General features: G+C 58.5%; 1 protein-coding gene across 1 annotated transcript; it reads right to left on the bottom strand.

Moving 5' to 3' along the window:
- Nucleotides 1-2,805: 2,805 nt before the first annotated feature.
- On the bottom strand, nt 2,806-10,468 carry CYTH2 (cytohesin 2). The gene is made up of 12 exons (XM_045856484.1): nt 10,268-10,468; nt 9,360-9,507; nt 9,200-9,266; nt 8,402-8,520; nt 7,169-7,249; nt 6,559-6,671; nt 6,292-6,440; nt 5,717-5,828; nt 3,623-3,699; nt 3,414-3,485; nt 3,160-3,314; nt 2,806-3,067 (listed from the first exon to the last, which is right to left on the bottom strand). The coding sequence occupies exons 1-12, from the start codon at nt 10,284-10,286 to the stop codon at nt 2,980-2,982; spliced, it is 1,200 nt and encodes a 399-aa protein (XP_045712440.1). The 5' UTR covers nt 10,287-10,468; the 3' UTR covers nt 2,806-2,979.
- Between the last annotated feature and the right edge of the window lie 2,135 nt (nt 10,469-12,603).

The following is a 12,603-nucleotide window of genomic DNA, read 5'->3' as shown; positions in this document are numbered from 1 at the left end:
ACAGAGGGTGAGGTTGTTGCCTCTTCCCATTGCTGTACCGCTAGGAGACCCATGGTGCTTGGACTGGTCTTGGGACATGCCTGCCCAGGGTGGGGGCTGCATGGACCTGAGCCAGACAAGGCAGTGAGGGCCAGACTCCTCCGTCTGCGTGAGGAAGGGCACATCAGTGTGGCAGAGCTACTCTAACAAAGGACCATAAATCAGGTGGCTTAGACCACAGACACTGATCGTCTCATAATTCTGGAGGCTAGAAGTCCAAGATCAAGGTGCCAGCAGGCTTGGTTCCTTCTGAGGCTGTGAGGGGACAGTCTGTTCCCTGCCTCTCTCCCAGCTGCTGGTGCTTTTGCTGGCAGTCTTTGAGGTTCGTTGGTGTGGAGATGCGTCACCCCAATCTCTGCCTTTATTTTTATACGTCCTCCCGTGCGGGTGTCTCTGCATCCAAAATTCCCCTTTGTGCACAGACATCAGTCACATTGGAGTAGGGTCCATGTCGATGACCTCATCTTCACAAATTTCACCCGCAGTGATCCTATTTTCAAATTCTGAGGCCCTGGGGGCTCGGACTTTAACCTATGGAATTTGGAGGGACACTTGTAACAAGGGAGTTGGGAGCTTAGGGTCCTAGAAGAGGAGGGGACTAGAAGCTAGAATTCTTAGTCCTTGGAGAAGTGAATTGGGGGGTGTGCAGGACAATTTTGAGGTGACTGGCGCCTAGCTTGAATGTTCCACTGACAATCTGGCTTCATTTGGCTAAAACAGAACCATTGATTCCCCACCCCCACCAAAAAAAACTTTCCCTCTTCCATCATCTCAGGAAATGCATTGCCATTCCCCAGATACTCCAGCCAGAGTCCCAGAGTTGACCCAGCTCTCAACATGTCCGCCCGGCTCCTCTTCCAAAGTGATTCCCACGGGGTCACTTTTCTCCCCTTGCAGCCATACCCTCTCACACCTGGATGACTCCACAGTCTCCTAACTCATCTGCCTGCTATCAGTCGGGCTCATTTCCAAATTCTCCCCCTGCAGCAGCCCGGGGCTTCTACAACCTCCATCCAAATGCGTACTCTGCTGCTTTTCACCCTTGGCTGGCTTCCATCAGCTGAGAATACTTCAAAGTCTGAGGCCCAAACAATCAGGCCCATCCGTCCCCTTCCTTTTCTGTCCCCCTCCTCCCACCACCACCAGACAGGCACACCGGTCTGCTGTCCATTAGTCCAATGCACTATGCCTTTTCCTGCCTCTGCACCTTTGGCCCTGAATGGTCTTCCCAGGCATCTCCACTGAGCCAGGAACTTCCCCACTAGCAGGCACTCAGTACCTATGGATTTATTCCATGGAGGGGCGCAGGATAGGGTGAGGTAGTGATGGGACCCTTTATTTGCTCAGGGATCTTATTTACCAGAACCTTCTTGGGTTGATGACTCCATTTCCATGCAACCTTTGGGAGGAGTTGGAAACTCCAATTCCCATCAGCCCCTGGGGGTCGAAGCTGTTAGGGCCTCTTTTCCCAAATCACACACGAGTTGGGGACCAGGATATGGTAAATCTGACAGCGTTGTCCTGAGAAACTGCAACTCCCAGGAGACCTCGAGAACAGTTTTCCTGTCATTGGGGCACCTGGCACCGCATACCTTGCTGGGAATTGTAGTCCAATGGTCTGACAGGAGCGGGGTGCGCCACCTAGGAGAGTGTCAGTGTTACTGCATTCCAGAGCCCTGTACGGGGACAGATGCCTGTGATCACAGGATGGGCCAGGACCTAGGCCCGAGATCCCAGACGCTACCCATCCCACCGTGAGTACTCAACAATTAAGGATTCAACTTCTGGAGGACACAGCGTGCAAGGGAACTGCACCCAGCAAGTCCGGGGGCGGGGCTTCCATTCTGGTTGGGTTTGAGTCCAGGGGCCTGCCAGAGCTGTGGTTTCTCCTGTCACCCCAGCTGCAGATCCGCGCGTAGAATGCCATAGGGTCTTCCTATTTGCCAACCCATCTCTTTGCCCCGTGGGACACTGCGCATGCCCCAAGCGAACAGGCCCAGACCTGGGGCTCAGGGCCATACTCAAAGAATGTGGTTCTTACATCTCTGGAGACTGATTTTTGGCAAATGGGACGTCATGGAAACGCAGGTTCTCAGTGATATTCCTGGTGTAAAATGTGCTCTCCAGGAGGATGATCCCGGTGGCTTTCCAGCCCTCTTGGGCCACCCACTCCCAACTCCAGCAGCTTCTTGCAGAGCCCCAGGGAGATCCCAAGAGCAAGGCCTCCCATCTGCTGTGCCCAATATGGGGCTTCCTCCTTTTTCTCATGCTTCCTCCTTCCCAGAGTGGGTCCGCTTCATAGCCCCTCCAGCTCGCCGGCTTCCCCACCAGCACGAGCCCAGCTCACAATCCTGTCGGCTATTATTTGCCACCTATCAAAGGCCACAAGCCCCATGAGGGCAGAGGCAGGGGTCAGCAGCAGCCAGGCTGCTGCTGGGGGGACGAATGTGTGCTATGGACTCGAGCCCTCACCTGGGAATGCCTGCCTTCCAGTGCACCTCTAACTACGGCCGCATTCACCCCTCCCTCTGCCCCATCCCTGCAGGTGTGGGGCGGAACCAGAAATGGGCTGCCCTGAAGGGGCCCCCATGGGGCCACCCGCTGGGACAGCACTTCCCTCATGTACTGACAGCCCCCAGCAGAGCCCAGCACTCCCGGCCCTGGTCACAGTCACCGTCACCATCACAGATAGGGCCGACTGGCCGCCTCTGCCAAGCACATCAACTCTGTCAGCCCCAAGAAATGAGGGGGTCAGCAGGCTGTAAGTGCTTCAATAATTAATAAGATTACCAACAGCGTGTTAATTACAAATAATGCGAGAGGAACTAGAGGTGGTGCATTTTCCAAAGAGGGAACCAGGATCCATAGCGCCACGTCCCAGGGGGCCGGCCGCCCGGGCGGGGAGGCTCAGTAATAAATAACGGGGTTGGGGACAAGGGGTCAGGGCTGCTCCTGCTTCTTCTTGACAGAAATGCGCTTCTTCCTGGCCGCCAGCATCTCATAGAAGGGGTCCACGCTCACTGCGGCCCTGCAGAAGGGGAGGGACCTCAGGGTGAGGGCCAAGGGATCTGGGCCCCCCCTGCACCCTCCCTCCCCAAGGTCCCCGGAGCCTGGACTCACTGGATGGACTTGATCCACTCATCCTTCTCCTCCTGTGTGGGGGCTGAGATGCGGTACACCATGTGGTTCCCCTCCACCACTCGGCCATCTGCCTCCGTTTTGCAGGCTTTGATGAGCTGCCCCTTGTTGTTGGGGATATAAAGCTCGAAGCAGTTCTGGGGAGACACCAAACGGGAGGCGTGGTGGCGGGTAAGGGCCGGCCTGAAGGCCAGCGGGGCCCCGCTGCGGCAGGAAGGAATACGGGAGGGTCTTACTGGTTTCCGGGGGTCGTCCACCTCCCGGATGCTCAGGTTCTCCAGGGGGATGATCCCTCGGGGCTCCTTGTCCTGAAAGGGCAAGTCGGGCAGGCCTCAGCCCTGCCGGCCTCACCCCCAGCTCACACTCCCTCCGCCCTGCCCCGGGAGAGCTCCCTCAGGCCCCGCCCATCCCCGGGGACCCAGAGTGTGGCTCAGCTCCTGCTCACCGTGGTGTACTCAAAATAGTAGAGGCAGTTGTCTGTCAGGATGAACCAGCGCCGCTTCCACGTCTTCACCCGGCCCCCTGAAAGGGAAGGGGTGGGAGGGGGCCCGGGCTCAGCACTGGGGACAGGGCCTCTGGCGGGGCGCAGAGGGGAGTGAGAGGCAGAGCAAGTGTGGGAGGCGGTGCTGGCGGGGCCTGGGACGAAGCAGTGCGCGGGAAGAGACAGACAAGCAGGAGCAGGCGTGCTTGACCCCCAGCGGTCCACCCCCCTCGTGGGGCTTCACACTTTCTAAGCCTGTCAGCCCACGGCCCGGGAGTCTGAGCCTCCAGCCCCCTCCCCTGGTGGTGGCGGGGAGCTAGGACGGCCGTGTACCTACCTCCTGGGGCAGACAGCGAGAAAGCAGGCAGGACCAGGCGAGAAGGGAAGGCGGAAGAATGGGGTGCCCCCGAGAGCCGCAGGCAACAGAAATAGGCGGGCGAGGGGTGGTATGCGCAGGGGGCAGGGCGGAGAGACAGAGACAGCAAAGAGAGACACGCAGAGAGGGAAGGAGGGAGGGAGAGAGAGGGAAGAAAACCAGTTACATCCACACGAGGGAGGATCATCCAGGCCCTGTCCCTCCCGGGGAAGCGGAAGGCCCTGAGCCCCGGCAGAGTGGCCGGAGCACCTCTTCCACCAGCGCCCACTCCAGCCCGCCCCCCAGACAGGTCCTGGGCCCGGAGGGCCCTCCACCGCCTCGGTGGGCATGGCTCTCCCCTGGGTGTCATCCCCACAAGGGAGAAGCCAAAATCCCCGTCCTTGGCCCAAGGTGGGCTTGAGGACTCGCGTCAGCTCCTGCACAAGCTGGCTGTGTGACCTCAGGACAGCCTCTTAGGCCACCTTCCTGCTTCTGTGTTCCCTGTGATGCAGGATTAAACAGTAATGGTAACACGGCTTCTGTCAACCACCTGTTAACCATTGTGAAAACAGCCACCACCAGGCTCCCCTTCCTGTATTTCAGTGTTTTAAGCGGCGCCTTTTCTTCCCCTGATGGCCACAAAGCAGACAAGTGCTCAGGTCAGAGATCTCGGTCCGAGGCCACCTCTGCCCTCTGGCTGCTGGACGGTGAGCGAGCCTGGACTTCCTCATCTGGGCAACGGAACGATTCCCGAAGTCGGGGTGGCTGGGAGGGGAACCCATTCCTGGTGAGGTTGGTGCCTCTCCCCCCTCAGCACGCCCTCACTGCCGGGCACCACAGGCCTAGCAGCACCTGCGTCCCCCCCTGGAGCCCCTCCGCCCAGCATGTTGGCTGGAAGAGGGGATCTGCATTTTTACGTGCCCCAGGAAGGGGCCTGCTCTGGGTGCTGGAGGATGCCCCGGCTTCAGAGGACAGTCCCACACTCGGGGAGGAGACAGAGACTCGGAGGAGCAAAGCGCTGTCCTGGTCCCACACTGGGCCCTGCCCCCGCTGCCCTGGCTGTCCCCATTGGGCTGTAGTTCCTCGCCAGTCTGTCTCCCAGAGCGGCTATTCATGGCTTCTCCATTAAAAAACCACAGTGAACACTCCCATGGCACCTTCCATTACCAGGCGCAGCTCTGAGCCAGCGGGCACTCTCAGCCCTGGTGCTGCATCTGACCGCCTGGAGAGCTTTCGTCCTGACGGCTCTCCTGCCCCGGTGCCCGGCTGCATAGCCCGGCCATTGGGGTTTTGGAGGGGCCCAGGTGCCTCCATGCGCAGCCAGGACTGAGACCACTGCTGTCCTCAGGAAGAGGCCCTTGCACGACTCCTGCTGACTGAGTTTGCTGGTGCCACCCCACCCCTCCCATCCCGGCCAGGGATCCTACTCCTGAGCAGAGGGCCTGGCATGTAGTTGGTGCTCCTGAGCCCCTTCTCCTCACCTACAAATGTCTATGGAGCCCCTCTATGCGGGGCCCTGGGCCTGGGCCCAGTGCACAGGCCCGATCTTTTCAGCTTCACTAGTCAAATGTGGAAAGTGGTCCAGAGAGGTCAAGTCACTTGCCTAAGGTCACACAGCAGGTATGTGTGGAAGCTGAGTCCAGAGCCCAGGCCCACTGAATCCCCACTGCAAGGGCAGCCAGTGGGGTCAGGAGGGGACGTACCCAGCTTAAGGAGCCAGCCCTCCCGGTCCGGGTTGAAGAAGGTGTGAGTCAGATCATTCCCATCATCTTCCGGGATCTTGAAGGGCTCATTTCGGATGCTGTCGTAGAGGTTCTGGGGGTCGAGGGCCTGGTCAGTAATTCCAGGCCCCAGGGACCCTGCCGGGGCTATTTGGCGGTGAGGAGGTGATAAGGCCACAGGTGGGACAGCCCATGGAGGGAGAGGAAGGGAGGGAGGAGGCTACGGAGGGAAGGGAAGTGGAAGGCAGAAGAGTGGAGGGAGCCCCCAGGAGGAGAGACAGGAAAGATGGAGAGGAAACAGACACAGTTGCAAGCAGCTGCTCAGTTTTTAGACAGAAGTGGAGAGGTGGAGGAAGAGATGGACCAAGACTCCAAAAGTCAGAGGGCCAGAAAGACAGAGAAACAAAGAGGCAGCCGGAGAGAGAGAGGAAAGACACGGTGTCTGTGGGAAGGCGGTACCCCAGGTGGACAGCCTAGGCACCGGGAGACCTGTGGGGCATGGCCTCTGGTGGGAGGACAGGGCTGCGGCACTGTGGGGCCAGTAGAGGGGGTCTGACCCTGAGTAGCTCCTCAGGCAGGTCCCCGCCCTCGTTGATGCCCCGGTTCATGGCCACGAAGCGCTCCAGGCCCGGCTTGTCCCGGACGTTGGGATTGTGCAGGCTGGTGTTCAGCATGATCACGGCGAAGGACAGCACGTAGCAGGTGTCTGCGGCACAGTCAGGCAGTGACGACACAGGCACCTGGCACCCCGCCTCCTGCCCCAAGGCCCCAGGAATCCAGGCCCCCAGTGTGTCCTCCCCGAGCCCCCAGCATCAGGCCCCCACCTGTGGACTGGAAAACCCCGGGGTTGCACAGGCAGTATCGCTGGGCGAAGGCTTCCATCATCCGGTCAATCTTCTGGGCTTCTCCAGGGAGGCGGAAGCTCCACAGAAACTGCCTGGGTTAGAGAGGGGCCGGTGTGGCTGCTGGGACAGACAGAGCCCCTTCCCACGCTCGTCCTGTGTTAGGAACCGGTCAATAAGAGCACCAAACCTTGCAGCCTCAGCAGCTGCTTCAAGTACACACATGATCCAATCTGACCAACGAGCACCAACTATGGGACTTGCGGTGCATTTAAGGAAAGCACTCTTTCTGCTAAGGTTGCTAAACAGGCCTAGAGGTTGCCCGAGGCTTGATATCATCTGGGAGGAGGGCCTCCAGAGGGCAATGTCAACACAGTGGTGAACACAACCAAAAAACAGAGAAGGCTGACCTTCCAACACCATCTGAACACCTGGATACAGCTATGCCTGAAGAAGGTCTTACCATGGGCTTTTGTGTTACATGAGGCAACCCCCTAGTTTTTGTTTCTGTTTTTGTTCTGAGTAGGCATCACCACTTGTAAAGAAAGGCCTGACAGGTACATTCCTGCCCTTCCAACTCAGGCCCTCTCACCTGAGGGCCTGCACCAGATTGAGGTCGGTGAACTCATGCAGATCCACAAAGGCATGGAGCACGGCCAGGTTCAGCTCTTCCCTGGGAGGACAGGGACAAAGTCATTCACAAAAAGTAGCTTAGGAAGGAGACAAAGCATTGGGGAGGCTGTGTCACCACTTTTGCACCTCAGTGGCCTCCGTGGCGGGTGGCAGTTTTGGCCTGGCCTCATCACAGGCCTGGCACCAGGGCATGGGCACTCAGAACATGCTCCTGGGAGGCCCATCTGTGGCAAGAACCCCGGTCTGGCCGGTCCTTTGCACCGCTGGGAGAGATGCAGCAAACGTGTGTTCTGCCCACTGCCACCTCTCTCGGGTAACACCCAGGGTCCTCGGACGTCCACAGATGGCCCCCAGACCCCCGACATCCACGGACAGCCCTGCATTCCAGATGCCTACAAAACGATCCCCCAAATACCAGATGTCCAAAGACAGTCTCCACATATTCTGGCTGTCCACAGACGGTCCCCAGGGACCTCCAGAGGGCGCCCCCCAACCCCAGATGCCCACAGAAGGTTCCCAGACATCAACAGTTTCCACATACTCAAATGTCCAGAAAGTTCCACACACCTTAGCTGTCCACACAATCCCTAAGCCCCCCAGAGCTTCACAGGTGGTCCTGTGCACTCAGATGTTCAGACGGTCTCCACACACCCCAGACGCTCACAGATGGCCCCCAAGTTTTCCAGATTTCACGGAAGGTTCCATGCACCTTAGGTGCCTGGACAGTCCCCACATCCGCAATGCCCAAAGATGACCCCCTACAATCCTCACATCCAGTCTCATGCACCCTAGACGTGTAGACAGTCCCCATATGCACCCAAGTCCACAGAGGTTCTCACGCTCCCAGATCTCCATGGCACCCCCGGTGATCCCCATACTCCCTATCTGTCCAGTTCCCATGCGCACTGGCTGTCTACACCTGGTTCTCACACTCCCACAACCCTGATTTCCTCCGCTGTCCTCAGTCATGAATGGATGGCCCCCCACTTCCCAGATGTCCATGGACAGTCCTCACCCAGCAAGATGCTCACAAATAGTCCCCAGGTTCCCCACACCCCTGGGTCAGTCCACCCTATCGCAGCCCAGTTGGAAGGCTAGTCTATCAGGGCCTTTCCTTGGGGGAGGGGCTGGCAGTGCAGGCAGGAGCTGGTGCAGGGCTGGGGGAGGCACAGAGGGGCTGCGCAGACCTCACCTCTCCCCCAGGTAGTCCCCGATGGCCGTCTTGTTCAGGCCCTCGCCCTTGTACAGGAATCGGGCGATCTCCTCAGGTGTGTTCTGCAGAAGTTCATTCTCCACCAAGAACTGGATCCCCTGGTGGGTGGGGACCAGGCCTCAGTGCTAAGGTGCCCAGACCACGATTCCCACCACCTGCCCCCGTGCCACCAGAGCAGGGCCACGTGTCATTTGCAAGCTTCTCCCAGGTCTTTAAATACCATCCCTCTTGCCTCATGGCCTTTGCACCTACAGTTCCCTCTGCCTTTGCCTGGTTAATTCCAGCACCTAGAGCAGGAGCTCAGTGGATGTTTGCTGAATGAACAAACTACACTGCTTGGGGCAGGGAGAATAAAGCAAGAAACTTAGTAAACAGCAGTCCTTCAAGTACGGCGAGGGCTCCGCTGAGAGTCCACAGCTGTTGTCCCTCCCTGTGATGGCCGTGGCCAACCCTCCTTTGTGCACATCACTGTAAACGTTCCCTACCAGACAGGAGCTCCTCCTGAAATTCTAGGTGGCACCAAGTGGGTCCAGAAATATGAACAAAAGGGGAAAAGAGCATTTCCCAGGCAGAGGGCATAGCACAGGCAAAGGTCAGGAGGCTGGAGAACTTGGTCAGTATTCAGAGAACAGACGAACACTATCTAATTCCAGGGATTAGGACCAAGTCTGTCCACCTAAAGCAGGCCTTTCACCATCATGTTTCTGGAACCTCGAGGTGCCAGAAACCCCATCAGGAGGTCTGCCTGACTGACCCCAGCCCTGTGGCCCTAAGCACCTTCTTGGGGTCCATGTTGAACTTCTTCCTGCCCATTGCCATCTTCCGGTTCCGCTGCAAGGTCTTACTGCATAACAGAAAGACAGGGGATAGGGGTGTCAATGCCTGGGCATCCCTGGCCGGGCCCAGTGACCCCCAGGTTCTCCACCCTAGCCCTCACCTGCCCTCATTGGCCTCCAGACCCTCCACCTCGCTCATTGCTTCACTGAGCTCCTCGCGCAGGCGCTGGATCTCCACCAGCAGCTCCTGCTTCCGCCGCCGAATGTTCTCCAGCTCCATCCGCTCCTCTGGGGTCAGGTCTGGGGGCTCTGGGGGGGGGGGCAGGGGTTGGAGGTCAGTTCTGGGGACTGGGAGCCTGTTTTCCTGTAATCTGGGGAATTACAGCACTGGGAGGGCATGACTCCTAGGTTTAGGGGGAGGATGAAGATCAGGGTCGAGCCTCCTATGTTTGCCAGGAAAAGGGACTAGAGGCCTTAACTCTTTACGTCTGGGAAAGAATGGGCTGGAAGCCTGAACTCTTGGTTCATTACTTGGAAAGGGGGCTGAGGCCCTGGATTTCTGCTTCTATTCCTGGTGGTGTAGCTGGAGGCCTGGGTGCAAGGACGCCTGGGTCCATGAAAAGTAATTATGTCAGGGGAAGCTGATGACAGCTTGTTAAGAGTTGGGGAAGGGGGCGGGGCAGCAAAGGCCACGGTCTTAGTGTGATCTCTGTAGACCCCAGATTTCTCCCTCACCCCGCCACCCCCAGAATCCCCCCTCCCTGCTCCCAGCAGGCACTGGGTTCGCCCGGCCCCTCCTCGGGGAATGGTTCAGCCCGGCCTCCTCGACTCCACCGCTCCATCCCGCCCCCTCCCGCCGCCACCGGAAACAGGATCGGCCCAAACAATGGCCTGGAACGCCCGCTCTCGGGCCCCGCCGGAAGCCCATCCCGTGCCCCACAAAAGCGAGGCAGCGACGACGTGGCCGAATAGCTCCGTGAGGCGCGCGCCAACAGAAACGTTCGCGGTGGAACGTTCGGTACGAAGGGCTCCATCCGCATCTAGCCGGCCCCACCCCTCACCGACCTACCATAGACACCGTCCTCCATGGCGGCGAGAAAGGCCCGCGGGGAGTCCGGGGCAGTCCCGCCAGTCGGGCCTGGATCCGCGTTGGCCCGCGGGCTCGGGTGAGCCCGCTCAAACGCCCCAGGAGCCACCGCCGCCTCCTCAGCGCCAGTCCTCAGCGCTGAAAAGACTCTCCCTTCACCTCCCAACCGCCCCGCCAGTAAGGACCGCCCCTCGTTTTGACACTGTCCAATCCACTGCGGACCCTCTCGTTTGCTCCGCCCTCAGCACCAAAGGACCGTTCACCAGGGCCAATAAGCGCTCAAGGAGCAGACGTAGCGGGGTCTGGCCGGAGGAAGACGGTCTGTGGGGCCAATCGGAGTGCGGGCCGGGAGCTGGGCACCGCCTCCGAAACAAAAGAAGTCCACTTGGCTGGCTTACACGTCCATAATAAGCCTTGGAAAGGAATTGCACGGAGGTGGGACTACGCGGGAGCGTAGAGGCTTGCACCCGTGCCAGACCTATGGACACTTGGATACTAGTTCAGCCGAGCCCGGCTGCTAGTTTATACGTTGCTGGGGGTCGGTACTTTATTAGTCTTGTTGCCAGAGGGCAGGGCCACAGCTGGGAGTTGTTCCCATGAACCACACCTCCTAGCGATCAAGCTGCCTTTTGACCGCAGCGGTTGCCGCGCAACCGGGAGCAGCTTTGGCTCACCTTGCTTCGGCCTCCTTTCTCCGCCTTCTGGCTTCTCTGATCTGCAGACCCTTTTCTTACCCCTTCCCATCATCCTATCTACCCCAGCCTCTTCAGAGTTAAGTGGTGGAACAAAGACATTCTTACTTTGAAATGTTACGCTATTTGGCATCTGTCAAGGAGAATGGGACAGTAGGGGCAGGCCAAATATAGTGAAAGCTCAGGCTCTGGCCTTTCTGGCGCTCGTACCTCAAGCCCCTCCCTCTCCTCATGGAACTCCTCCCCTTATTTTAGCATCCTCCCCCCACCCCCTAGGACAACTCCCCTTTCCTCAGCACCCTCCCACCTTCTCAGAGTCCTTTCCCTCCTCCCTAGCTCACCTCACTTGAGGTTTACCCCTCCTCTCACACTCCCACTCTTCTTACACTCCATCTTCTCAGTCCTCCAGCATCTGAGGTCCTAACCCCACCGCAGCCTCTCACTCTCATTTCTTGCAGCCAAAGCGGGTGCAGGACCCCCGCCAAAATGGAGAACTTCGGCACCCTGTCGCGAGTAGGTCCCTAATTGGGTCTGAGGTGGTGTCTGGGCCTCGTCCTCATTTGCCATCCCTGGGCTGGGCAGGTGGAGACAGATTCAGGGCTTGGACCCGGTTAAGCTGACAGATTAGACATGGAGTTTCCTAATCTCCTCACTGACCTTTATGCGTGGCCCAGGCCCTGCCCTCCCCATTGGAAACCAGGCTGTGCTAGCCCTGACCCCACTCTCCTTCCGAACAGAACCTTGCCCCTCACCTCACACCTAACATCTTTCTCCATCCCTAATTCCATTGCCCTCAGTGTCTACCCCAGACACCCTGAGCTGGGAGAGCGGCTAGCTAATTAATCCCATCCGGTGATTACATGGGGATTCTGAAGGATAAAGGGAGGTGGGGAACCCAGAAGGGGGGACCTGGGTTGGTGCAGCATTTGGGCAGGCTGACAGGCCATGGCGGTGCCCGCCCTCCATCCTGGGACACAGAGGGTGGGAACATGTCCTCCCTGGCACTGGTTCTTTCTGCGGCTGGCTCCCTGCCTGCTGGGCACTTAGGTAGATAGAAGCACGGGGGAAGGCCAGGTCCAGAAGCACAGTCACAGAAACAGCACCGGGGCTCCCAGTGGTTTAATCTGGGGGACAATCTCCCCCTAATCACACTTACCCCTGGCAATCACAACTACCTCCTTCCCCTGTCCCCCAAGCTACACCAGGGAGGAAGCCATTCTGACCCTTCATTATGGCCCACACTGCAGCTTGCCTGCTCTGTCATTCAGACATCCAAGTCCAGAGCAGGCTTCCAAGAGCATCTCCCATTGCCACTGCCCCTGGAAGACTATTTGCTCCGGCACCAGGGAGAGCAGGGAAATCCCGAAGCTCCTCAGCCCCGCTTCACCCTCAGTGAGGTGAGGAATCATCTTGCTGGAAAGGCCCTTGGAGAGCTCAAGTTCCAATGCCTCATTTTTACAGACGAGGAAACTGAGGCAGGGAAAGAGGAGTGATTTGCCCAAGGTCACACAGTACTTGAGCAGAGTTGGGATTCAGAGCAAAGCTTCCTAAATCCTCATACGAGACTCCATTCCCATGAGCCCCACCTCCATTTCTAACCCTTCTGTAAGAACCATGGGAAAGACA

Source organism: Phyllostomus hastatus, unplaced genomic scaffold, assembly GCF_019186645.2.
Source record: "Phyllostomus hastatus isolate PE091 unplaced genomic scaffold, TTU_PhHast_1.1 phas_scaffold_1224, whole genome shotgun sequence".
NCBI lineage: Eukaryota > Metazoa > Chordata > Mammalia > Chiroptera > Phyllostomidae > Phyllostomus > Phyllostomus hastatus.
Note: the sequence above shows the minus strand (reverse complement) of the source record. Positions and strands in the feature narration are given on the sequence as shown.